Source organism: Pyrenophora tritici-repentis, chromosome 2 (genome assembly GCF_003171515.1).
Source record: "Pyrenophora tritici-repentis strain M4 chromosome 2, whole genome shotgun sequence".
Classification (NCBI taxonomy): Eukaryota; Fungi; Ascomycota; class Dothideomycetes; order Pleosporales; family Pleosporaceae; genus Pyrenophora; species Pyrenophora tritici-repentis.
In genome coordinates, this window is record NC_089391.1 from 4,898,092 (window position 1) to 4,920,816 (window position 22,725).

General features: G+C 50.4%; 11 protein-coding genes across 11 annotated transcripts; 4 read left to right on the forward strand and 7 right to left on the reverse strand.

The window, feature by feature from the left end:
• Positions 1-777: 777 nt before the first annotated feature.
• Positions 778-2,306, reverse strand: PtrM4_073110 (Asp multi-domain protein; the record flags this gene model as incomplete). Its single annotated transcript, XM_001941390.2, has 4 exons — positions 778-1,520; positions 1,630-1,781; positions 1,834-2,149; positions 2,234-2,306. 4 exons carry the CDS (start codon positions 2,304-2,306, stop codon positions 778-780), a joined length of 1,284 nt encoding a protein of 427 aa, XP_001941425.1.
• Positions 2,307-3,189: 883 nt separating this feature from the next.
• On the reverse strand, positions 3,190-4,985 carry PtrM4_073120 (AraJ, Arabinose efflux permease; the record flags this gene model as incomplete). Its single annotated transcript, XM_066106015.1, has 4 exons — positions 3,190-3,588; positions 3,640-4,337; positions 4,384-4,615; positions 4,662-4,985. 4 exons carry the CDS (start codon positions 4,983-4,985, stop codon positions 3,190-3,192), a joined length of 1,653 nt encoding a protein of 550 aa, XP_065964642.1.
• Positions 4,986-5,844: 859 nt separating this feature from the next.
• PtrM4_073130 (uncharacterized protein) lies at positions 5,845-7,200 on the forward strand (the record flags this gene model as incomplete). The annotated part of the gene is made up of 1 exon (XM_001941388.1): positions 5,845-7,200. The coding sequence occupies one exon, from the start codon at positions 5,845-5,847 to the stop codon at positions 7,198-7,200; it is 1,356 nt and encodes a 451-aa protein (XP_001941423.1).
• A 429-nt stretch (positions 7,201-7,629) lies between these two features.
• PtrM4_073140 (uncharacterized protein) lies at positions 7,630-9,307 on the forward strand (the record flags this gene model as incomplete). The annotated part of the gene is made up of 4 exons (XM_001941387.2): positions 7,630-7,728; positions 7,777-8,053; positions 8,103-8,314; positions 8,366-9,307. The coding sequence occupies 4 exons, from the start codon at positions 7,630-7,632 to the stop codon at positions 9,305-9,307; spliced, it is 1,530 nt and encodes a 509-aa protein (XP_001941422.2).
• Positions 9,308-10,189: 882 nt separating this feature from the next.
• PtrM4_073150 (uncharacterized protein) lies at positions 10,190-10,381 on the reverse strand (the record flags this gene model as incomplete). Its single annotated transcript, XM_001941385.2, has 1 exon — positions 10,190-10,381. One exon carries the CDS (start codon positions 10,379-10,381, stop codon positions 10,190-10,192), a length of 192 nt encoding a protein of 63 aa, XP_001941420.1.
• Positions 10,382-12,006: 1,625 nt separating this feature from the next.
• PtrM4_073160 (uncharacterized protein) lies at positions 12,007-12,318 on the reverse strand (the record flags this gene model as incomplete). Its single annotated transcript, XM_001941384.1, has 2 exons — positions 12,007-12,105; positions 12,157-12,318. 2 exons carry the CDS (start codon positions 12,316-12,318, stop codon positions 12,007-12,009), a joined length of 261 nt encoding a protein of 86 aa, XP_001941419.1.
• Positions 12,319-13,092: 774 nt separating this feature from the next.
• On the reverse strand, positions 13,093-15,101 carry PtrM4_073170 (Trichoplein multi-domain protein; the record flags this gene model as incomplete). Its single annotated transcript, XM_066106016.1, has 2 exons — positions 13,093-14,188; positions 14,245-15,101. 2 exons carry the CDS (start codon positions 15,099-15,101, stop codon positions 13,093-13,095), a joined length of 1,953 nt encoding a protein of 650 aa, XP_065964643.1.
• Positions 15,102-15,408: 307 nt separating this feature from the next.
• On the forward strand, positions 15,409-16,383 carry PtrM4_073180 (DDE-3 multi-domain protein; the record flags this gene model as incomplete). Its single annotated transcript, XM_066106017.1, has 1 exon — positions 15,409-16,383. One exon carries the CDS (start codon positions 15,409-15,411, stop codon positions 16,381-16,383), a length of 975 nt encoding a protein of 324 aa, XP_065964644.1.
• A 304-nt stretch (positions 16,384-16,687) lies between these two features.
• Positions 16,688-18,382, reverse strand: PtrM4_073190 (uncharacterized protein; the record flags this gene model as incomplete). The annotated part of the gene is made up of 2 exons (XM_066106018.1): positions 16,688-18,064; positions 18,143-18,382. The coding sequence occupies 2 exons, from the start codon at positions 18,380-18,382 to the stop codon at positions 16,688-16,690; spliced, it is 1,617 nt and encodes a 538-aa protein (XP_065964645.1).
• Positions 18,383-18,847: 465 nt separating this feature from the next.
• PtrM4_073200 (uncharacterized protein) lies at positions 18,848-19,895 on the reverse strand (the record flags this gene model as incomplete). The annotated part of the gene is made up of 2 exons (XM_066106019.1): positions 18,848-19,477; positions 19,710-19,895. 2 exons carry the CDS (start codon positions 19,893-19,895, stop codon positions 18,848-18,850), a joined length of 816 nt encoding a protein of 271 aa, XP_065964646.1.
• A 412-nt stretch (positions 19,896-20,307) lies between these two features.
• PtrM4_073210 (uncharacterized protein) lies at positions 20,308-22,605 on the forward strand (the record flags this gene model as incomplete). Its single annotated transcript, XM_066106020.1, has 1 exon — positions 20,308-22,605. The coding sequence occupies one exon, from the start codon at positions 20,308-20,310 to the stop codon at positions 22,603-22,605; it is 2,298 nt and encodes a 765-aa protein (XP_065964647.1).
• Between the last annotated feature and the right edge of the window lie 120 nt (positions 22,606-22,725).

Consider the following 22,725-nt stretch of genomic DNA (forward strand, 5'->3'; position numbering starts at 1 on the left):
CCAGCCCAAACGCTGCGCCCTCGGCCAAGTAATCCAATGTTGGTACCAAGGCCTCAACGCCGACGGCTCCCAGACGCGTTGCGTCATAAACGGGAGCTATCAAATTTTCTACCGCAGGGGTACGTGTCCGCCGAATCGGGGGTTTAATGTTCCTTGGGTAAAGTCGACTTGTACGCAGGAGATTAATGATCGAGCGCAATGGTATGTTATATATATATATATGTCGGATCGTGAGTATCGGTAGAGACGTCGGCTGCTTGACACTTCGGCCCGACTTCGGCCCACCTTGCGCAGAGCTTAGGTATACCTTCGTAGCAGCTATGTTCGTAGACAATCAATCAGAACCACCGAACAGAATGCATTCCTAGTTATCGTTATTTCCCTTTACGCACTTAGTGCAAAGCCAACCAACAATATATATATATATTGGAGTGAAACATGTGTGCCTGTAGCTAAGAGAAGATATTGTAGCCGTCTGGATATTCCATAGCTGGCTAGACTACAGGGTAGGATGAGTGGGGATGACACGATAGCCCGAGGCAAAGTGTGGAAAAGCTTGTTGATGCTCATGTAATCCATGATTTTCTCAATCTGGTACACCAGGGATGGTATACGTAGAAGTCACGAGAAAAAAACGTATAAATCAGACTTCTATTTATCATCCATATCTAATCATTCTTTTCCATTTCTTCCGCCACAGTTTCACATCATCTATCAACCCACATAATAACATTAAAAGATATGTATTACATAGTATATACATGACCACCCACAGCTTTACGGGTGCATGATCATCGGAGCGAATCCGATGGTGCCCTTAGGGTCGGTCAGGTTGAAAAGGACATATCTGTTCTCCATAAAAGGAGTACCAAACAGACCAAAGTCAACGCCGCCACCAATGTTTTGAAGACCGCCAAAGCATGTCTTCTTCGCGTGATCAATGGGGGAGAAACGCAGGGACTCGCCGTTGATTTCCTGTCTCGCACCCTTTACCGTAAAAGTGATGTTGGGCAGGATGTGCGTGTTGCAAGGGTACACGAAACCCTGGTTGGCGTCGTCAAAGTGTGCGCCCTTGACGAGCTTCCAGTAACCGGCGACGATATCCGGCTGTGCGAAGACGAGGGTTGTGGCGGTGTCGACGTGGATCTTCATGTCGCGCTTGGTGATGTGGGGGTTGTGGTTGCCGATGCCGAAGCCATCTATCATGCAGGCCCAGTGACCCCAGCCATCGTGAACGGCGTCGACGGTAGCAAAGTCACCCCACGTGTTCTTATAATCGACGAATCCAAAGTCGAACTTGCCGCTCTTGTTGAATCGGAGGGACGAGGAGAAGATGGGCTCGTGGAGCTTTTTCTTGATGGAGTCGAAGAAGGTGGGCTGTGGGTCAGGGTCGATGCCGTTGGCGTCCTCGTAGAAGCCAAGTCCAATGTAGCCGTCTACACCCTTGTCGCCATACCAGTCCTTGGTGGCGTTCGTGGCAGCCGCGAAAACCATGTTGGTTGAGAATGCGCCGAGCGTGACTGAGGCGAATACGTCAGTACATGTCAAGGTTATGAGTAGTCCGGCAGCATCCAACGCCTAACCAGTGACTTTTGCGTTGGTGGGAGGTTAAGAATGTGGTCCACATACCATTGTCAGTGTAGACCAAGCCCTCTACTGGCGAACTGCCACCATTGAAGCCCTGGCCAAACGTGTAACCCTTCTTTTGCTTGGCCGGGTCGACGGTGTAGTATCTATGCCCCTCGAGCTGTTCCTTTGGTTGCAAGTTGGAGAAGAAAAAGCTAGACTTTTGTTAGCTGTAGAGCGACAGATACTGAAAAGGGGTGGTCTTACGTATCAGCGCCCGCGAGGCCTAGAGTCGTTTTAAGTTCCTGGCCACCAACATAGGCCCAAACTGTCTTCTCTTGTTGGTCATTATAGCTTTGATAGAAAGCCACGCTGCCACGGTCCTCGTCGTCTCGAGCTTGCAAAGAAGCGAGCCTCTTTACCTGCCTTTCAGCAGCCGCGACCAGCTTGGGAGACACCTCCATGTTATACCTCCTCCTGACTTTGAGCACCTCAAGTGGTCCGTTCTGCGAATCCACAGATCGTCGAGGGTGCTCGAGCGAGAGGGTGTTGCCGACACCATCAGAATTGGCTGAGCGATCATCTGTGTGATGGAAATGTTAGATGGGGCTCGATGAAGTTTCTCATACTATGCAAGTAAAACTACATAGTACATGGGTCGGCTTACCCAGGGGAAACGGCTTCGCAACTACTGCGCCTGTAAAGGCGAGTACCGCGGTGATTTGAGAAAAGGTCAACATGGCAACGAGAGACTGGATCCGCCTGGTAACAAGAGTCGGGTGATGGTGGTAAGGATTGACAGCAATGAGGAGCCACTCCCCTCTTATACAAACCACATCTTCTTGCCGTTCGTGCTTGGTGTAGTGAGATTTTCTGCGGGGCGAGTGGGGGACGCACGAGCTTCGTGAATGAGTGTCATGGTTACGTGGTTACGGACCGTACATGGTTGGCAAGTAGTTTTGTTTTACTGCGCTCTGATTGGGCGCTGCGACGATTTATGCACATGGCTGCTTATTTCTGGCTCTCTTTTCGTAATCATGCGAACGGGAAGCGTCCGACAAAGGTGTTAGCGGTGTCGCTCCAGGGGATAATCTTTGTGTATTTGCGTTGGGTACGAAGCGGGTGCAGGCGGGGATGAGCTGGCTCGGTGCTTCATTTCGGGCTTGTCATCAAGAGGCGGGCCTTTCCTAGTCTCACCACGCATCTCTCCGGCAGATACTCCGATGTAAATACTGACACAGTGCTGAGTGTACTATCAAACATAGACCAGTGTACAGTATGGTGGCATGCGATGGATGCGGTCGTCTGGAGATACGCGAAGAAACCAGGGGTGCGCAGTTGATGGGACTGACCCAGGGGTACCTTCCCGTCTGGTGGAACTTCTGGAATCTCACTTTCGGCCAATTAGATCTTGCATGTCGCCCGTGCTTTGAACACACTGATGCTGGGGGTTCGCTGACACCAAGCTATAATTAGCAATTTCCATTCTTGCTCAATGGACATGGAATTCACGATGACGCTTGCAGGAACGAATATGGCAATACAGAGTAGGTACAGCGGTGAAGAACTACGGCCAGTAGTTTTGTATTACTATGTCGTTCAACAGATGCATCTCTGACTATCTTACGCACGTGACTCCACACGCTCAACGTTGTTCTGCTTCTCATACTGCGTTGCAACGTCCGTCAAGTTTGGCTTCAATGCGTCCGCTGCCTCCCGCGTGAACTTGCGCGCAGAAACCTTGTGTTCGAACATGAGATCGAGCTCAGAGTATGTGAAGCCCTTTGGTTCGGGAAGGCGGAAGTATCCCCATACGATGAATAGTGATGAGATACCGGCCCAGAAGAAGCCGCCCTTTGCGCCCCAGTTCCAGTCATTCTTGCCTACCATCTTCGGCATAATGGTGTTTGTGACGAAAACGATGGAGTTGTAGGAAGCACGGGAAAGCGCAACGGTCTTGACGCGAAGGCGAGACGAGGGGATCTCGGCTGCGAGTGAGTAGCAAATGGGCCCTAGAGAAAGCTGTTCTGGTCAGTAAAGTGGAGGAATTTTCGTCGCGCAGATTGAACGTACCTGAAAGCAAAAAACCATCAAGATGATCAGAATGCCGCCCGCTAGACTTGCACTCTTATTTGTTGATGGTGCAAGGCCAATAAATCCAACAATCAAGAGAATGATGGTGATTGCAGAAAGACCGGTAAGGTAAATCGGTCGCCGGCCAAACCGTGTCATAATCCACCATGCCATGACACATCCCATCAGACCGAGACAGTCCTGGCCGACGGTAAGGTGGAACGAGTCGTCCTGACTGAGGCCGACGCCCTGCATGAACTGTGTTCCAAAGCCCATGAAAGGAACTCCACATAAACTTTGAGTAATAAATGCCATTGCACTGACTTCGGTGCGGTGTAGGTCACTTCCCCGGAAAAGATGCCAGTAGTTCGTTCCGGAGCCGACTTGCTTCTCGTATTCGTTGGTAACGACCATCATTTCAACGTGTGCATCTAGATCAAACTCGACACCATCTGTAGGGGTGGTAATCTTCCGGATTGCCTCCTTGGCCTCGTTGATACGACCCTTTCGGACTAACCACCATGGGGATTCGGGCGCAAGGAGGGTGGCGGCGATGATGGGAACGGGCCAGATCCACTGGAGTGCAAAGGGTATCCGGTAGCCCCATTGTGTGTTGTTCTTCATCAGCCCAGTAAGGATACCGGTCGATAGTAAACCGCCGATAACCCAGCACATGTTGATCCAGGAAGTCATGTATCCTGTTGTCGTTAGTTATAGTTGGAGCTGTTGAGTACTCGGACGTACCTCTCAGATGCGTAGGACATAGATCCGCAGCATAAGAGATTGCTAGTGTCTGAAAGACACCCCATGGAAGACCCTGGATAATGCCACCTACAAGGAACATTTCCAGTCCAGTCGAGAAGAATGGGATACAGACGGCAGCGGCCATGAAAAGCATGCTGGCGACCATGGTCTTCTTGTATCCAATCCATTCAGTAATGTAGCCGTTGATGATGAGACCGAGAATGCACCCGACCTTTCCGAATGTTAGTACAGAACGCTAGATGACTGGAACTACACACCTGAGTGCCATTGAGTATGATGGTTTGCCACCGCGCTGAAATGATCTTCTGGCCGTCGGCATCGACTTGATCGCCAAACTTGTTTCGGAAGGGCTGAAAGGCGAAGAATTTGTTCATGAGACTCGTATCGTAACCTTCCATGACCACACACAGCGAGATGACAAAGGAGAAAACAATTGCTTTCCACCAGAACCGCAGAGACTCTCTGACAGACATGTTGTGCTCGTTGCTAATGGCCGCGCTGGTATCGTCGACGACATGGGGGCCAGGCGCTGAAGTGACTCGTTCAGCCACATGGCCTTCGTTCTTCTCCATCGACGCCATAGTGAATCGACTGCGTGAAGTCCAAAGTCCAAGAGTCGATAGCCGGTGGGACTGACTTCTTGGGATAGAAGATGCAGAAGAAGAGGAAATAGTAGGGATCTGTAGACTATATAGATTTCGGCCATGCATATCCAGCTAGCGAGACTACGGCAAGAGTCATGCCCTGACTGAACGGCTAGCCCGAGGGCTTGGGTGCCCAGGAGGCGGTAGTGGCCTGCATGAGGAAAAGTCTGGATCGAATTGCGGGGAAGCACATGGCGGCATGTTCGTGTACAACGCCCATGGGGATATAATGGGGTATTCAAGCGCGCTTAATAGCCTGTCAGAAGGTAGAACGAGGTAGGCCAAGTCGTCTACCAGGGCGTGAGAGACTTTTCCTCCAGTATCCCGCCGCTAACCAAGATATGGACCGTGCACGTGTTTTCCGCTGCGGAGCCGTTGCCTGTTGTGGCTGGGACTTGAGCCGAGGATGCGAGTTACGCTCCTTCCCTCACTGAATTCTCCGTCAATTTCCCGCTTTTCACTGTCAGATGTCTCCAACGTTTCCCGCCCTCTAAGCACTATGCGTAAGCCATCTGCATGTACCGTCTGTCGGCAAGCCTTTCACATATTCAGAAAAAGAAGCGTATACTAACCATATGGCAGAGCCCGCCGTCGCAAGTGCATCTACCCGACAAGCAGGCTCACGACAACATGCGAATACTGCTCAACCCATGGATTGCAGTGTCTGCAAGGCCCCCCAGAAGGCGGCTACTATGCAAGACGGCGCGCTAGGCTCCATGGAGTTGGTGCGTCCCAGCAGACTTCCCCAGGCCAAGCAGTGTCAGCACCAAGTCAGTGTCACCAAGAGCTGCCACCCATGGCTTTGAGGCGAGAACTAGTCGAGCTGTATTTCGAATACATTCACGATCAATTTCATTCCATGTATCACAAAGCATCTTTCATGGACGATGTGGTGAACGATCGGGTGCCTGTCATTGTGCTCTTGGCACTCTTCGCTCTGTCTGCGAGGTTTTCGACTAGCGACGTCTTCAGTGGAACAGACCCAAGGCTACGCGGGGAGGTCTATCGTGAAGCGAGCGAACGACTGTTCAGTATCCGTCATCTTACTCCTACGACAGTTCAGGTATGCCTTTTGCTTGGAGCATACGCAGCTGCCAGTGGCGACACGGACGTTGAAAACATGTACTACAGCACGGCTGGCCGTATGTGTTTGGTTCTGGACCTGCCCAATCGTCCCGTCACCAGCCTAGTGGAGCGCGAGGTAAACATCAGGATGTGGTGGGCCATCTGCATGGTAGACGTCTGGTCGTCTGCAGCCGTTAGGATGCCGCGCATCATGCCTTTTGACTACGCCGTGCCATTTCCAATCGACGAAATACCTTTTTCATCCATGACCACCGATGTGAGATGCGACTTCATTGAAAACCCCTCCTCAGTGGCCTCTCCTCTCCTCGCCGAGATGATCAAACTCAATAGGATATTGTCCAAGATTATCGACTTCAATCGAACCTGCGTATCTGAACATCTTGACGGCATACCCCTTGAGAAAGGCATACGCGAATTGTCCCGCGACCTTGATGTTTGGTTAGAGAATCTTCCACAACGCATGCACGACACGCCGGCAAATTTCGAATACTTTGCCTCACATGGCCTCGGGCGTATGTTCGCAGCTGTTTACCTGGGGTACTACCACTACGGTCAGCTCTTGAACTATCAGTTCCTCTCATCGTCCATCGAAGCACCAGCCGACTCGGCGCGATATGCTGATGCCTGCAAACAACACGCCGCACGGCTTTGTTCCCTTGTCTACCGCTCCCATTCCACCCCTGGCAGCGAAGTTTTGTACTCAGCGGTCTCGCATATCCTAGTGATTGCATCGACCATACAGATCCATACCCTGCTCTTTTCCGGAGACGAAGGCCAGATCAGGATTTCCAAGACGAGACTGGAGCGCAACTTTGAGATGTTACTGCGGTTGCGCACGTATTGGCCAAGTGTAGACGGTGCTATGAGTCGCCTACGGGCATTCCATCAAACCTGTCTCCGAAGTAAGGAGACCAGCTTCGTTCTTGATCGATGGCTATTGCGCTTTCTGGTCCAGTTTGCGCCTCATATGGAGCTTGAACCGAGAGACAACGATCCGGAATACAAGGCATTGCTGGCGCTGAGCAGACAGTCACCGTTGTCATGTCACTCAATTATGTCGTTGTGAATCTGTAACGGTTTGGGCCATGCCAAGACCTATTCTGGTACAAGTTGGGTACTGCTCTCGCTACCACACTTCGTACATCCCACATTCATATATATAGCTGCCCTCCTTCATAGCTACTCCGACAATGCAATCCCCCTCTTCCTCGATCCCACCGTTACAGAATCTCTATCACAGGAACTTGATGACCGGAATGCCGAGCGATCGGACAATGAGTACAAGGTTGATGGCGGGGTGAAGATGTCGCTAGACGTTAGCGGCGGAAAACTTGCCGACTTTTCCCAACTTGCGGTGCCCAGCACTCCACAGTGGGCCCGCCAGACTCGTGGACTTGTCGATTAGTCCGCAACGTGACCGTCATGATATATATGTCAAAGTCTGCTTAAGACGGAGGTGCAGCTTCTTCGTGGATTCAATCCTCGAATCTGAACAATGTCACCCTCACATAGCACCGTCGTCGCGCTAACAACACTCTTGAGTGGCGCAACTGCCATCAGCAATGGCCTTGCTATCACTCCCCCGATGGGCTGGGTGAGCATCTTCTAGTCATCACTTCTACTCGTTTACTGATAACGCAAGAACAATTGGAATGCCTTCGGCTGCGACGTCTCCGAGAATCTACTTCTCACAACCTCGGCACAGATAGTGAGCCTGGGTCTGCGCGATCTAGGATACGACTACGTTGTGCTGGATGACTGCTGGCAAGATCCAAAAGGTCGTGACAAGAAGGGAAAGCTTCAACCAGCCCTAGACAAGTTCCCCAATGGGTTAAACTCCATCTCGGACCATCTCCATAGCCAGAACTTGAAGTTTGGCATGTATAGTAGTGCGGGCGAGATGACGTGCGCGAGATTTGGTAAGGAACCGCTTATTCCACCCTATTGTGGCTTGCTAATATAGAGTAGAGGGCTCACTTGACCACGAGGTCGACGATGCTAAGAGCTTCGCTGGGTGGGGTGTGGATATGTTGAAGTACGACAGCTGCTACCACTTGGGTCGTGTTGGTACACCTTCTGTATCTTTCAACCGCTTCAAAGCAATGTCAGATGCCTTGAAAGCGACGGGACGAAACATTCTGCTCAATCTGTGTAATTGGGGAGAGGATCTAGTCCACACAGTAAGCAAGACCTACTAGTACTTGCTACCCACAAACTAATTTGTAACCCAGTGGGGAATGTCAATTTCCAACTCCTGGCGTATCACAGGAGACATCTACGATTCATTCACACGCCCAGATGATCTCTGCGGCTGCAACAGCGTTTCGCCAGGCGACGTCAACTGCATCGCACCCGGCACACACTGCTCCGTCCTCTTCATCCTGAACAAAGTTGCCCCCTTTGCCGACCGCAGCATCCCCGGTGGATGGAGCGATCTCGATATGCTCGAGGTAGGACAAGGCGGCATGACAGACGAAGAATACAAAGCGCATTTCGCCCTCTGGGCCGCCCTCAAATCGCCCTTGTTCCTCGGAAACGATCTACGCGCCATGCCCGCCTCCGCACTAACCATCATCAACAACCCCGCCATCATTGCACTCAGCCAAGACCCCCACGGACGCAGCGTAACCCGCGTACGACGCGATACAGCGGGCGTAGCAAAAGATAAATGGGGCGTTGGCGAAACGCACGTCTGGGCCGGCCACCTCCACAACGGCGACGAAGCCGTCATCCTGCTCAACGCCGGTGGCGAAGACACGCAAATGAACGTCTCCCTCGCTGAAATCTTCATCCCATATGGATCCGGGGGATCCGCTCCACACGTCAAGTACGACTGGGCCATCCATGATCTCTGGGCCCATCGCATGTTCGACGCCACCGCAGAAGCACTGCTCGCCGCGGCAGACGACGACAGTCAAAGAGCGTCCATCTTGGCGAAAGCTAATTGGTATAATGCGACGGAGGTGCCGTATGCGAAAGGTCTGGCGCAAGGGGATGGGCGATTGTTTGGCGAAAAGATTGGTGTGGTTGGTGCGGGGGGTGTTCTTAAAGCGGACGTGAAGAGTCATGCTGCGAGGGTGTTCCGTTTGAGGAGGATTGCGGAAGAGGGGGATGCGTTTGAGGCGAAGAGCATTTCGAGAGAGGATGGTGTTGACGAGAAGGATGAGTTGTAGAGGCGGCTTGAATGTATTCACGCTCGGTCTCGGGTCTTGGTCATGTGTTTATAAGGAGATAGAATAACGGTAGAATATTCCTTGCCTCCTCTGCATGAGCAGGGATATCTGGTAGGAACCCTTGTGGGCTTTCCAGTCAAAGTTTGGTTAATCAGTTACTTTCCTGTTCTTACTTTAGATCAAACTTTGGAATTCGTAGTCAGGACATCCACTGCGAGATAGTACCTGGCGGAAGTGCTGGATAGACGGGGCAAGGCTGAGGCAATGCACAGACAACGAGATGCTAACGCTTAATACGAAGGTGATCAGGTGCTCGTTATCCAGACACGTGTTGACGTTGAGTACGAAGGTGCTCATCTATCCACGCTGTCGAGCATATACTGTCCAGAGCGACATGTAGTGCATTTGAACGACCGTTCCCCGTAGAGAATGCCGTCTCCATGAGTCTACCAATTTGACGTCTGTGCCTTGCGACGACTGCATTCGGTCAAAACCTAGGAAGACTAAATATTGGATTGAACTCAGGAGGCTTGGAATACTTCGGGTACGCTCCGAGTGCGCTGCCCTTTCCAGGCTGAGATCGTGTAATTTGGTCACCGTATATAGTTAATGGAGCATTCGTCACGGCTAGTAGGACATACTGTATGATTTTGGTTGTAGTAATGAATGACTGAGTTTGATAGTGTAGGGATAACAATTGTTTGCTTCAGAACAAGCTTTATGGGTACTCCTCCGTTTGTGTGAATGCGTTGTCTGGATGGATGCTCTTCGGAGACCCTTGATATCATCCCTTTCCCGCTTGCCCTTGGATTACTGCGTGCGCCGCCCCACAGGTTGGCATGTTTGGGGTCGCTCGCCCATGTAACCCGCTACCCAGCTCTCTCAGCATCCGGCTATGCCATCACAAGTGATCACTTGGTTGGCACGTGGGTTAGAATGGCCCCTGAATCTAGTAGGGCAGCGGTCGTCTTGGCTGCAGCACCCAACGGTGCTTAAGCCACTGCCGTAAAAGCACACGGATAGTGCCGAGGCTGAGGCTGCCATGGCAGATAGAACGACTAGACGCATCAACATGGTCTACATAAATTGTTAGTATTATTCAAGTTGTTGGGCGCTTGGAGCATGTCTTCAGAAACTTACTGCGCGGTAGGATAGGTGATGAGGAGTATAGGGTCTTGAGGTTTGGAGACGGCGGGTGCTGAATAGTAGTTGCTTATTTGATGGTAGGTGTGTTGGTGATGTATTTGGATATTAGGAGGAAATCAAGTCCATTATATACTTTTGGGCAAGCCCAAGAAGGGTTTGAGATAGTTTGTTGCCAAGGAGAAGGATGATGAAAAGACCACAAATCGGAATGACCGGTACAAGGTTACGGCAAGCTATTCGGAGCGATAGGAATAATTACTTCAAGGTTAGAAGTGGAGTAAAAAGACATATATGCAATGTACACAGCAGGTAAGATACCTAGCGTCGTGTTCAGAGTAAAGCAACCCAATAGAGTACCTGCTGATGTTCGTATAGTACCTAGACTGGTACCCGTAATGCGGCCCAGGTGATGTTGTCAGCACGGCACATGTGTTCTGGCTCAAACTTAGTCAAAGCTTCTGCCGGAATAACAATGCACGAATGAGCTTTAACTAGGCGCATCCCGCCAGCATCCATAGAGCTTTCAGAGCACGCAACCGCAGTCGCATAACGACAACCTTACAGGCGAGTGAGCTTGTACTCGGAGTGATATAATAGCCATCATGCGCTCTACTTTCACCGCCTGACTATTGTCGAACTTCAGCAGCGCCACAAGTGGAAATTGAGTGATTCTTGCCGGGATACCGAGGCTCACCTCACCGCCTACGTAACGAGCCCCCCTCACCCGGCGTAACGAGTTACTCTACCACGACAACACGCCATCTTCAACACACAATAACCCTGCGATACAAACTTTAATTGGAGACACCCTGATGGAAATGGGCTGGTCGAGATGGAAATCATTGTGTTGTTTTACGAGCGAGCGGTTATCCCGGAAGCAACGTTTTGACAAACTCCAGCAAGGCTTGGATTCCGGTACTGCTAAGCAGTTGCAGCCATGCGCTCGCATGATGCGCTTATTGGAAAAAAGTGTCGGGGCTAGGGGTCACGCAGACGATGCACTCAAGGTATATCTTGAGAATTGATTTAGCAACAGATAATACAATGCTTGTTGAGAATATCTGGGTTCAGTCCAGGTAGAAGGTGCTTGGGGATCACATGATGTGCTGGTGTGGCAGGCACTGCCCGGTGGGCAATAGCACCCACCACAATAGAGTGAGACCTTGATACTGAACCACGATAGTCAATACAATACGTTGCAGCCACCCCGCCTTGTCCCTCCTCCCACTCGGTTATCCATAGTAGTCATACTACTAGAGGGACCTTGTTCCAATAATGCTCAATATTAGGATTGCTACTCGCAGCGCGACAGAAGCTTCAAATCAATACATACAATTTACAACCAATGTTCTTTCCTGGTACCATGGTACAGTCGACCCAAGGCACCCCCCGAAAACTACCGCATCCAAAAGTCCTCAAACGATTACATCGACGCAGCAAATCTGCGATCGAAGAGAACCCCTAGCCCAATATTCTTTCCTGTATCCAGCTTTCACATCGGAAACAGTCTGTAGCCCATCCACCGAGAATTCAGTAGTATACCCTGCAAGTGTCTAGGAACTGCCGTCGGTGACGAAATCGGGGGTACATTTCCTGACCGGCTTGTCTCCAAGGGTATACTGTACGCTTCCGTCGAGTTGGCAGCATTGGCCCTAGAAAGATTAGCGACTTAGAAAAGGCTATGTAGGATTGTGTTGTCTTACCCATAGAACATTGTAGGCACAGCAGAGTTTGTACGGAACGTACTGGGGCCATCCAAGCAAGTTTCGGGCCGCCTTAGGGCAAGTATTGTCGCGGGAAGTGATTGCAGCGCCTTGAACAGCGGTGGTGGCGAGAGCAGCGGACGCGGCGATGAAGAAACGCATCTTGAAGGTTGCAAAGATTTTGTAGTGAAATAGAACGGCAAGAAGGAGTCTGATGCGATGGTTGAGGATGGTAGATGGAGTGAGATATAGGATGTTGTAGGTAGAGAGAAGAGGTAGTGGGAAGGGCAAGGAGCTTTATAGTTCTATCCAATATATGTCTACAGTTATTTCACTCTGTTATCCGGCGTCAAGCTTGATATTAAGATCAGGCATAGCCTGCTATCGATGAAAAACTTCCGTAGAGTGTTTACAAGCATCAAAATTATCTACCTCGGTACCGACCGGGATACAGTATTACAATAACCACTGCACACGACTGCACACGATATGTTATTGTCTAGTAGGTAAGAAACGAGTAATCAAAACAGAAAGGCAAGACACTATTCGCGATTAAGTAAGATTCTGCTCTAGAACGCTTACTACAGTAGATCTGTACCCGCTGCTTCGACAGAAACTTACCGAACTGTTCTCCAGCTTTTCCTTTGCACACCCGGTTTGAAGCTATAGCGCGGCTGATATAGCTATACAGTCCTAGAGACGATCGGCTTAATAAGGACCTCGGGAGTCAGTGGTGAATAACGTGCCGAGAATAATACCGAAGCACTCAGCCACTGAAGATTACACAGTACTTATCTGCCGCAATATGTTTGCAAACAGTGCCTGAATCCGGGAATCTTGATTGCAAGTACATGGCTGTGCGGCGCGAGTGATGCCGGCCTTGCTTTCTTTACTTTACGCGCTTTGACTCTATCACGCGTGCCGGATGCTCTACGCTTACAGAATAACGTGTCTGTGCGCGTGATGCCCATAATCGCGTGCCGCACACCCCACCAATATCGCGACGACGGCAAAGTTGAGGCTGTGCAGCCACGTACAATAACTATTATCGCGAGGTTTTCCGGTGTATTGATCTATAGACGTAGCTCTACAACTTTGTCTATCTATATTTTGCCGGAGTATTGACGGCCCGGCCGCGTCGGGTGGTTGTTGGTGGGGAGCCGGTGCAGCCACCTCAGCCAGAGTGCCACCGCCAGCACCACCCACGCGTCGTTTTTTTGGCTGTTGCTTTGCAGCGGGCTTTGAAGCCTTACGCTTGCCCGATTGGGGTTGTTGTATAGCCTTTGCAGCGTCGCGATCGCGTCGTTTGGCGTCAAGTTCGGCAGCCTTTACAGCCTTGGCTTCATCCCGCACCTTCTTTGCCTCCTCACGCGCCGCCCGCGCTGCCTCTTTGATCTTAAGTTGATAGATCCTGTTGTTCTCCTTTGCCTCTTTCAACTCTATCTTATCAAGTAGCTCTTTCTCCTTCTCCTTCTCCTTCACTAGCTGCCTGAAGCGGGCCTCTCGAAGCTTGCACGGCGACCACCAAACTGCCCCTGAATGGAACGCTTTTCGCTGCTGTAGATCTAGGGGAGGTTCGTGCCGATTGCGGGGCTTCTGGTGAACGTGTAGCGCCGCGCGCAGTGCGTCCTTCTCGTACTCGGCGATCTCTTTGGCAGCCTGGAGGCGGAGGAGTATTTCTGAGAGGTTGTTGGTCGCAATAGAGCTCGGATCGTAGGCCTGATTAATGAGGTTCGTGATAGTAGCTCTACTCACGTTCACTAGTGGCGGCGGTGCTGTTAGTGTTGACTTTCGGAACTTTTTAAGTACTACTTCGGGATCTATAGGAGCTATCCCAGTGGCTTTAAATGCCTTCAACGCGTGCTTCTTAATGAAAGAGGAGTCCCAGGCAGGCTTGAAAAGACGGTAGAAGTCATCCTTCCTCACAGCTAAGAGACCGTGGCTCGCCTGGAGGTAGTGCTGCAAGCTGAGTGAGTACGCGGCTGCCAGAGGTTTGAACATTACCACATCGAGTGGCTGCAGCGTATGGGTACTATGGGGGGTAGTATGAGTAACATAATATTGTGGGCGATCGCATAGTCAATAAACTCCATAGTAACGTGACTCCCATGGCCGTCAAGGATGAGTAAGCGTGTGTGATTGCCGGCCTTCTCCTTCGTATGGCGATCAAACACCTGTTCGAGCCATGCCAGGCCTACCTGATCATTGGTCCACCCTGAGGGACTTGAGGTAACGTAGACTGGATCGTCAATTGCGATATCATCAACCCATCTGGCGTACATGTTGCCCGAAGTAGCTTCGTATATAATCGCGGGCGGTAACGTACTCCCATCAGCACATATAGCAGCGATAACAGTGATCCAATCTCTGTTGCCGTCCTGTATCACTTTCTTAAAGCCCCCAGTCTCATATTTCTGCTTACTAAACACTCTCTTACTCCTCCCCGTCACTCCAATAAGGAATCCCTTCTCATCCATATTATATACATCCTGCGCCCGAATATGGTGCTGAGCCATTTTAGTAGATAGTAGATCAAAGTACGACTCGTACTTGTATACAGAATCAGCCCGGTGGCGATTGCGGTCCAAACCAGTTGACCAACGTGATATAATCGCGTCGGGATGACGGTGAAAGAAGCGCGTCACCCAGCTTTGGGAGGTAGCCCTTCCGGCTATAGCACTAGCAAAGTTCTGGATCATAGTCCTCGTCGGTGGTAAGCCAGCCTCAGTAAGCTCGTCAATGTGCTCTAGAAGCTGTAGCTCCTGGTGTGGGTGAAGGAGTTGCTGATTACGTGATTTGGCTTCATTTGAGCCCCGGATCTGTTGATGGCGTCGCGACAACGTAGAGCGATCAACACCAAAGCGGCGCGCAACCTCAGAGTATGTAAATTTATCTCCGGGATCACGCGATTCAATAGCTTCAATCGCAGCGTTGATACAACTCATGGTTGTGGAGTTATGGGTGGTTGAAGTGGTAAGGGTGGATTGGTGTTGATGTTGCGGGGTGTGCGGCACGCGATTATGGGCATCACGCGCACAGACACGTTATGGGTGTTTCTCGAAATACCTTGAGCCACCTGGATCTGGTTGGCTTGGTGGCCAAGAACATCAACTCCTATAGTAATTTGTTAGTAAATCGATGCAGCCACGCTTTCTAACACCCACAACGTATTTGAAGTTCATTGTTTGCTGCGATCGCCTCTACTGACTCGCGTTTTTGGTGTTGCAATTTTCTCGAGCCCATCTCATCGCGATGCCAGGCACCGGCCACCGCTTGCAGCCCGCTGTTCTCCAGGCTATCCTCGACCGAATTGCTGCCTGCGAAAGTGATCGAGCCATCTCTAGAGCTACAGGTGCGAGCCGTAACACAGTAGCAAAGCTGAGGTTGAGCTTAGAGTTTTGGGGCGTGCCTTATCCGCCGCGCTGCGTTCGACTTGGGCGGCCATCTATACTCCGGCAAGCTCAGCGCGAAGGCCTTCAGGCATACCTCAATGGCTCACCGGGCGCATACATGGATGAGATGAGGGACTTCTTGTACGACGAGTACGACGTTAGGATAAGCCTTGCGAGCGTTTACCGAGAGCTAGAGAAGATGAGATGGTCTCGCAAGCTTGCAACAAAGCGGGCAAAGGAGCAGAGTGAGCCACTCCGCCGCCTCTATCTTGCCAGGATGGCGCAACACTATAAGGCGGAGCAGATCGTTGCGTTGGACGAGAGCGCCTGCAATGAGCGTACGGGCGACCGCAAGTATGGCTGGTCTCCAATCGGGGAGCCGGTGGAGCTATCACACAGCTTCAGGCGATCAGAACGGTGGTCGCTGCTGCCAGCCATGACGATAGATGGCTACATAAGCTATAAGATCTTTCAAGGCGCGATTACATCTGAGATCCTAGAAGACTTCTTAGAGTTTCAAGTGCTGCCGTTCTGCAATCCTCACCCAGGGCCAGCCTCAGTAATCGTGCTTGATAACGCCTCCATCCATCGATCAGAGCGTGTACGGGTGCTTTGCCAAAGTGCTGGAGTACTCCTTGAGTATCTGCCGCCATACTCACCAGATTTCAACCCCATCGAGAAGAGCTTTAAGCAGCTCAAGGGGTGGATGAAAAGGAATTCAGCGCAAGCGGAGAACTTCATTGACTTTGGGGTCTTTCTTGAGTATGCAGCGCAGCTGGTGTGCTGTAATATTAACTGCAGAAGCTGGTTCCATAGGTGTGGCTATCCCTATTAATTGTGCTTTTAAATGGATGCCACAGTACGTTTCTATAGGTAGATGATACCATACAAATGCGAACGATTACACCTTAATGCGCAACCCACAAAAGCGATTTAATAATTCTAAAAAAATAAGAGCTATTTCTATACATATAGAACTATCTTAGGAAGTTAACCTGTTATAATCGCATAACGTTGTAGTGTTGTACATAGGGCTATCCAAATAGACTATTGTTGCAGCGCATTTGAAACGCCTGAAAAACCTCAACACTATAGCGGGCACGGGCCGCTGTCACCAAAAACGCTCAGGCCACTAAGCTTCAAGCATTCTCGCCATCATCCTCCACAACACTGCTAGACGGTTCAACCACCAATTTCTTGCGCGCAATCTCTTCTCTTTTCTTACAACGTTCGACTCGTCTCCAGTTACGATCTGTGAGACCCTGGTACCCAGCTTGCCATTCTTTTGCAGTGTTTTGTAGCGTGAAAAACCAGCCAGGAGGCTGCTTGAAATGCTGCGTCCACAACTTCAAGATATCACCAGATGGCTGCATCAAGAGGTTGATATCCATAGCTCCGTCAATAACAAGAGTCTTATAAAGCTCGTTAATGTCCTCTCCAACTGTAGGAAATTTTAACTTAAGGTAGTTAAAGAAATTACTAGTATGCTCGTTAATCTCCTGCTCATGATCATATCGGATAGGCGCCCACTGAGATGCACTAGATACCTCAGCTCTTGTTATCGTTGGTGCAGCTGCCTGCAAGTTAGACTCCTGTTGAGGTTGCCTGTTCATCCGCTCAAGCTGTCCAACGATGAGCAGTTTTGTTAAGCTTTTGATATCATCGTCGCCATCTCCAGCCGCCCGCAACTTGCGCGTTTTCTCATGCACCCGCAGGTCCTTTGCTCTCAAAATTGCAAGCCGTACATCATCAGATGGCTCATCGTACGTTGCCCTTCTCGCTGTAATTGCTCTTGCCCACATGGAGATAATGTTGCCGTTGACAAAGAGGTGATCTTCGAAGCGCGCTGGCTGCCTCGCTGTTGGCGCCATCCAGCAGCAATAAGGATAGTTCTCGCAATGGGTATCTGTACAGCGCCATCTATCCCGGATAGCAATAGCATGCCCGCTACCTGCTTGTTCAGCTGCGATTACACCAGCAAGCCCCTCCTCTTGAATCACCGTTGCGGTGCGTCGACGAGGACCGTCGACAACCGTTGGCAACGGCTGCTGCTCCCCTGGAATTTCAGCCAAGATGAGCTCGAAATCGACGTTTACTGGCTCGCTGACATAGTTATCAACCTCTACAACAAGGCGCTGAAAGCTATTCCACGTTGCATCAACACCTCGCCGCAATCGCTTTATCGCGCGCTCGCGTTTGGCCTGCTTAGCTGGGTAAACAACAGTGCAAACAGATGAGATCTTCGCTCTTTTTGGCCGTAATTCTGCAACAACGTCATCTACCCACTGCCATAGGTCGTCGAAATGCAGCGAGTACAGCCGTACGCCGTGCTCGCTATCGGCAGCTTCAGGAATAAAGTGTTTCTCCATATCACCACCAAGGCAAGCCCTCCACCTAACGCGCAGTACAGGATTAACCTCATCCTCTAGCGCTTGCGATGAGCGAGGCAGCCATGGAGTGCCTTCTTGACGTCGGTACGCTGGCTCTCCCTCATCCTCAACACTACCGGCAGCGCCCTTAGCAGCGATCTCATCCTCATCCTCAGGCAGCGGATCGCCATCTCCATCCTCGAAAGTATCCTCATCCTCGCCAACGATATCTTCAGCTTGCGCGGAGGCAGCTGTTTGGGTGGCTTGCAGCTCAGGCTCGGACAACGGGCTTTGACGGCGCGGCGGGGCAGTCGCTGGAGGCGACGGCAGCGCCTCACGGCGGACACGTTTAGGCGTTAAATGGGTAGGATTTTGTCTAGTTGCTGGCGCTCTACGCTTCTGGGAGGACGGGTTAACGCCTTGATCGAATGGCTGCTTCGGCTTACGCTGGCGCTTGGGCGGCATCCCAACAGCAGCTAGATTGAGCTCGCAACAAGCTCCACACAAACAAAACGCTATACACGAACGATTTAGAGTACAGGACTAGCTTCATGGGCTTCTGGAGGTGGGAAACGGCTGCTGCATTAATTTACTAACAAATTACTATGGGAGTTGATGTTCTTGGGCACCAAGCTAACCAGATCCAGGCGGCTCAAGGTATTTCGAAAACCACAATAGAAGTACAATCTCCGCAGAGCCTCGGTAATGATTCCTCGCCCATTTACCCGCGTCCCTCCCCTACCGACAAAGCGTCTCACTCTTCGGACGTCTTGTGGAAACTGGCCCTGTCATTTCCATTCAGCTCGCAAAATGATGTAAGCTGGGCCCATCCAATATAAGGCGACAGGGATACGGAGGTCTGTTTCAAAAGTTCTTGCTGACAGGGGTTGTCTCAATTACTACCGAAATACCGCCGTACCGCGGACTAGCTTAGTCTCTGCCCTCTTTGTACTCGTTGCCACCATTAAGTTCAATTATTTTTTGAACATGAACTGGAATCCGCTCTATCCAAGCTTGTATTTGGTGTTGAGGTAGCTCAAGCCAGGCCTGCTCCCAGGCCTTGGCGCCCTCTGCTCTGCTTTTTGGAGCACCTCTCCTGGTTGTTCTCCTCTTCAACCATGACCAGGCAGGCTCGATAGCATTAAGATCAGGTGAATTGCCACACCAAATAAGCTTCTCAACACTCTCTTTTTGGTATACAAAGCGCTGAGCGTAATGAGCGTGAGAGGGAGCTTTATCCTCTTGAACGAGAGTACTAGGTCTCTGTTTTTGACACTCCTTAGCAAAGGGGATAAGCTTTGGGATGAGAATCTGAGACTGGTAACGCCACCAGTCAATCCCACCGTGAGCGCTCCCACGAGCCAGCTTGCCAGTCTCTCTACTCCATCTCCATTGAGGTGTTTTGCCTGGCTTGGTGCGTAATCCAAGTCTCCTCACCCCAGTTATAAGCTCCCACTCCTCTCTCATGAGAGGCTCTAGAGCCTCATTCATCTCAGCAATCTTATCAGCTGCCTCTCTCTTCTCCTGAGCAGTCTCTGGTCTCCATATATGGAAGGGGCCCTTGCAATCGTCAGACTTTCCAACAAGCAAGTAAAGCAAGTCACCGCTCTAAACTTGACTTGCTTGGTTCAAACATAGGCTTTACTTGACTTGCTTGGGGTGATTTTTTTACTTGCTTGACTTGCTTGTATTACTTGCAAGTACTTGGATTACTTGACTACTACAAAGAGATTAAGCTACATACAAATTACCAAAACTCAGTGTTCCACTCTAGTATGTTGTAATCTCCTACAAGCTGCTCATCTGAAAGCTTAGCCTCGCTACAGTTGTACGGTTTATAACCAGCTCGCACCCATGACCTTACTAATTGAAGAGCTGCGAGTAGCTCACTGCCCAGAGCACGTCGTTTAGGTTCAAGAAGGTCGCCAAGCTCACTGAAGAGGCGCTCACAGTCGCTGCTTGATGCTGGGATAGTCATGATATCGATTGCAAACTGCGCTAAATGCGGGTATTTCGGCAGTAGTTGTATCCAGTATTGGACAGGATTTCCATCTGCGTTGTACTGCTCCTGCGTCCACTGCGGCTCTTGTGTTTTCCAGCGCTCAAACTCGTCAAGTGGAGCCTCTCGCAGTGATCGGAATGGTCTGGTCTGACTTGGTCTTGGTCTGGTCTAGACCGCCAAGACTTGGTCTGGTCTGGCGATTTTTTGAGACCGTGGTCGGACCGGTCTAGATGATCGGACCGGTCCGGCTATAAATAGGTCCACGTGACTAGATCTTAGACTAATCTAGCCAGAAAATTTAGCACAATATGAGTCATTAAGATCAAGGTAAGTCTTCTACTTACATAGAACAATCAAGTCCTTAACAACCTACTTATATACTATTGTTATGGAGCCTTCAACACCAACCTCACCGTCCCCATCGAATATTATAAGACTAGATTTAACGTCTCTTACTCCATCTCCTATCCCCACGTCATCACCCACCCCTATACTATCACCCACTCCTATTCAATATCACGAATCTCCAGATGAGTTCGTGCAGGGCGGTATCACGTACGTGAAACGTGCAATAATTGCAAGGAAGGATTTCCGTCAAGGTACATCACACATCTGGAAGTACGGACTCCAATACATTCGAGATAGCGATAAGAAAGAGGTGTATTACTGCCATGAGTGCAGGGTTGGGAAGAGCAAGCAAGAGTTGTTTGTCATCAATGGCACTTCTAGGATCCGGAATCACCTGGAACAGAAGCACCAGATTGATCCCCAGAGTGGCATCAAGCGAAAGGGTTCTGTACGGAAGTCTATAATCGACCAGCAAAAGGATGGGGCTGCTTCCAGCATCTTTTTCTGGAAGGAGTCAGTAGAGAAGTTTAAAGAGCTTCTAATTCGTTGGATTGTGTACTGCCATATCGCCTTCTTTCAATTAGAGAACCAGTACTTTCGTGAACTACTCCTCTTTTTAAATCCGGCACTACTCAACCACCTCCCGAAGGCTGCGAAGACTATCCGAAGCTGGGTAATGAATGCATTCATATCGAAGAAGCAACAGCTTAGGGAGGACCTACACCATTCACGGAGTAGGATCTCTATCTCCTTTGATCTCTGGACTTCACCAAACCCTTACGCTATCCTAGGCGTCGTCGCTATGTGGATTGATACTACCGGCATGCGACGTGTTACCGCTTTAGGTATGCGACGTATATACGGCGAACATACTGGAGAGAATCTTGGATCGGTGGTCCTTGAATTGCTGGAAGAATACGACATTAGCGGAGATCAGATTGGATACTTTATGCTGGATAATGCCTCGGCAAATGATACCGCTGTTGAGTTTATACTCAAGGATCTCTGCCCATGGATGAAGTCAAAACAACGTCGTCATCGCCGGCTGCGTTGCTTGGGCCATGTCATCAACCTCTGTTGCCAGGCGTTCCTTATGGGGCGAAACTGTGAGAAGTATCTTGCGAAGCTGGAGAAGCATCATCAACGTGGCGACTATACGAAGGTGGAAGAGCTCTGGAAGAAGTTCGGATGTTTGGGTCGTCTTCACAACCTGGTGCGATACATCAGGCTTACTCCACAACGGCGTGAGGAGTTTGCTACAATTATTATCGGCGGAGATCTTTCGCAATTCGACGGGCTTGAGCTTATCCAGAACAACTCGACCCGCTGGAACTCATGGTTTTATTCGATTACACGTGCATTAAATGTTCGAGAACGTTTAGAGCTCTTCTCGGCTCGTCATGTACCTGGAAAGGGCTCCGTAGGGATCGCGAACTTTAAGCTTGATGGACAGCACTGGTTTGAGCTTGAAAAGATTGAACTCGCTCTCAAAGACTTCTATGCTGCAACTTTGCTTTCTGAAGGTAAGAAGACGTCACTTGCGGACTGGTTTTCAACTTTGGACTGCCTTCTCCGGGAGATAAGCGAGACGAAGGATCACTACCACGACATCCACACTGAGGACGATAACAACTTTACATGGAAGTACCTTCAAGGCTGCGCTGATGCTGCTTGGTTAAAGTGCGTTGAGTACTATAACAATCAGCAGCTGAATTGGCAAAATCGATTCCCTGAAGATACTGACCTTCCACCGGCATATTATGCGGCTCAAATCCTTGATCCATATCGCAAGTGGGGATGGTTCAGGCAAGAGTGGGTTCTTCATGGCGACGAAGAGAAGAAGAGGTGGTTTGAAAACGCACAATTAGCGGTGAAGCATCTCTGGGAGACAGAGTATAAGGGAAGGTACCCTGTCGAGATGCTGCCACCACCAGCCAGGAAGGAGAGAGATCCTGACCCAGCATTTGATCGCCAGCGGGAACATAAGCGCATTCGAATAGACGCTCCAGTTTCTACAACTGATTTGTATGAACAATACATCTCTACTGACCGGCTTCATAACGAAGAGGCAGGTTGCAATGAGGCTATTGCGTACTGGCTATCTCGCTACGACTCCCAACGAGATCTCGCTCGCTTCGCTCTAGACATGTTTGCGATCTCGCCTATGTCGGATGAATGCGAACGTCTTTTTAGTAGCGCGAAGCTTACTATCGTCGATCGCCGTGGTAGGCTGAAGGCAGATATTATAGAAGCGTGCGAGTGTCTCCGGGCCTGGTATGGAAAGCCCCAAGCTGAGGGGAACAGCGATATCGAGGATAGTGAGAACGAAGACGACTAGATTGACAGTCAGTAGTAAAACACATTTCCTCGGCTTCCTTCTTTGCTTCAGCCTCATTCTTGGCGGTCTTGTTGGTCGGACCGGTCTGGTCGGACCGGTCCTTATGTAAGCACCTGGTCT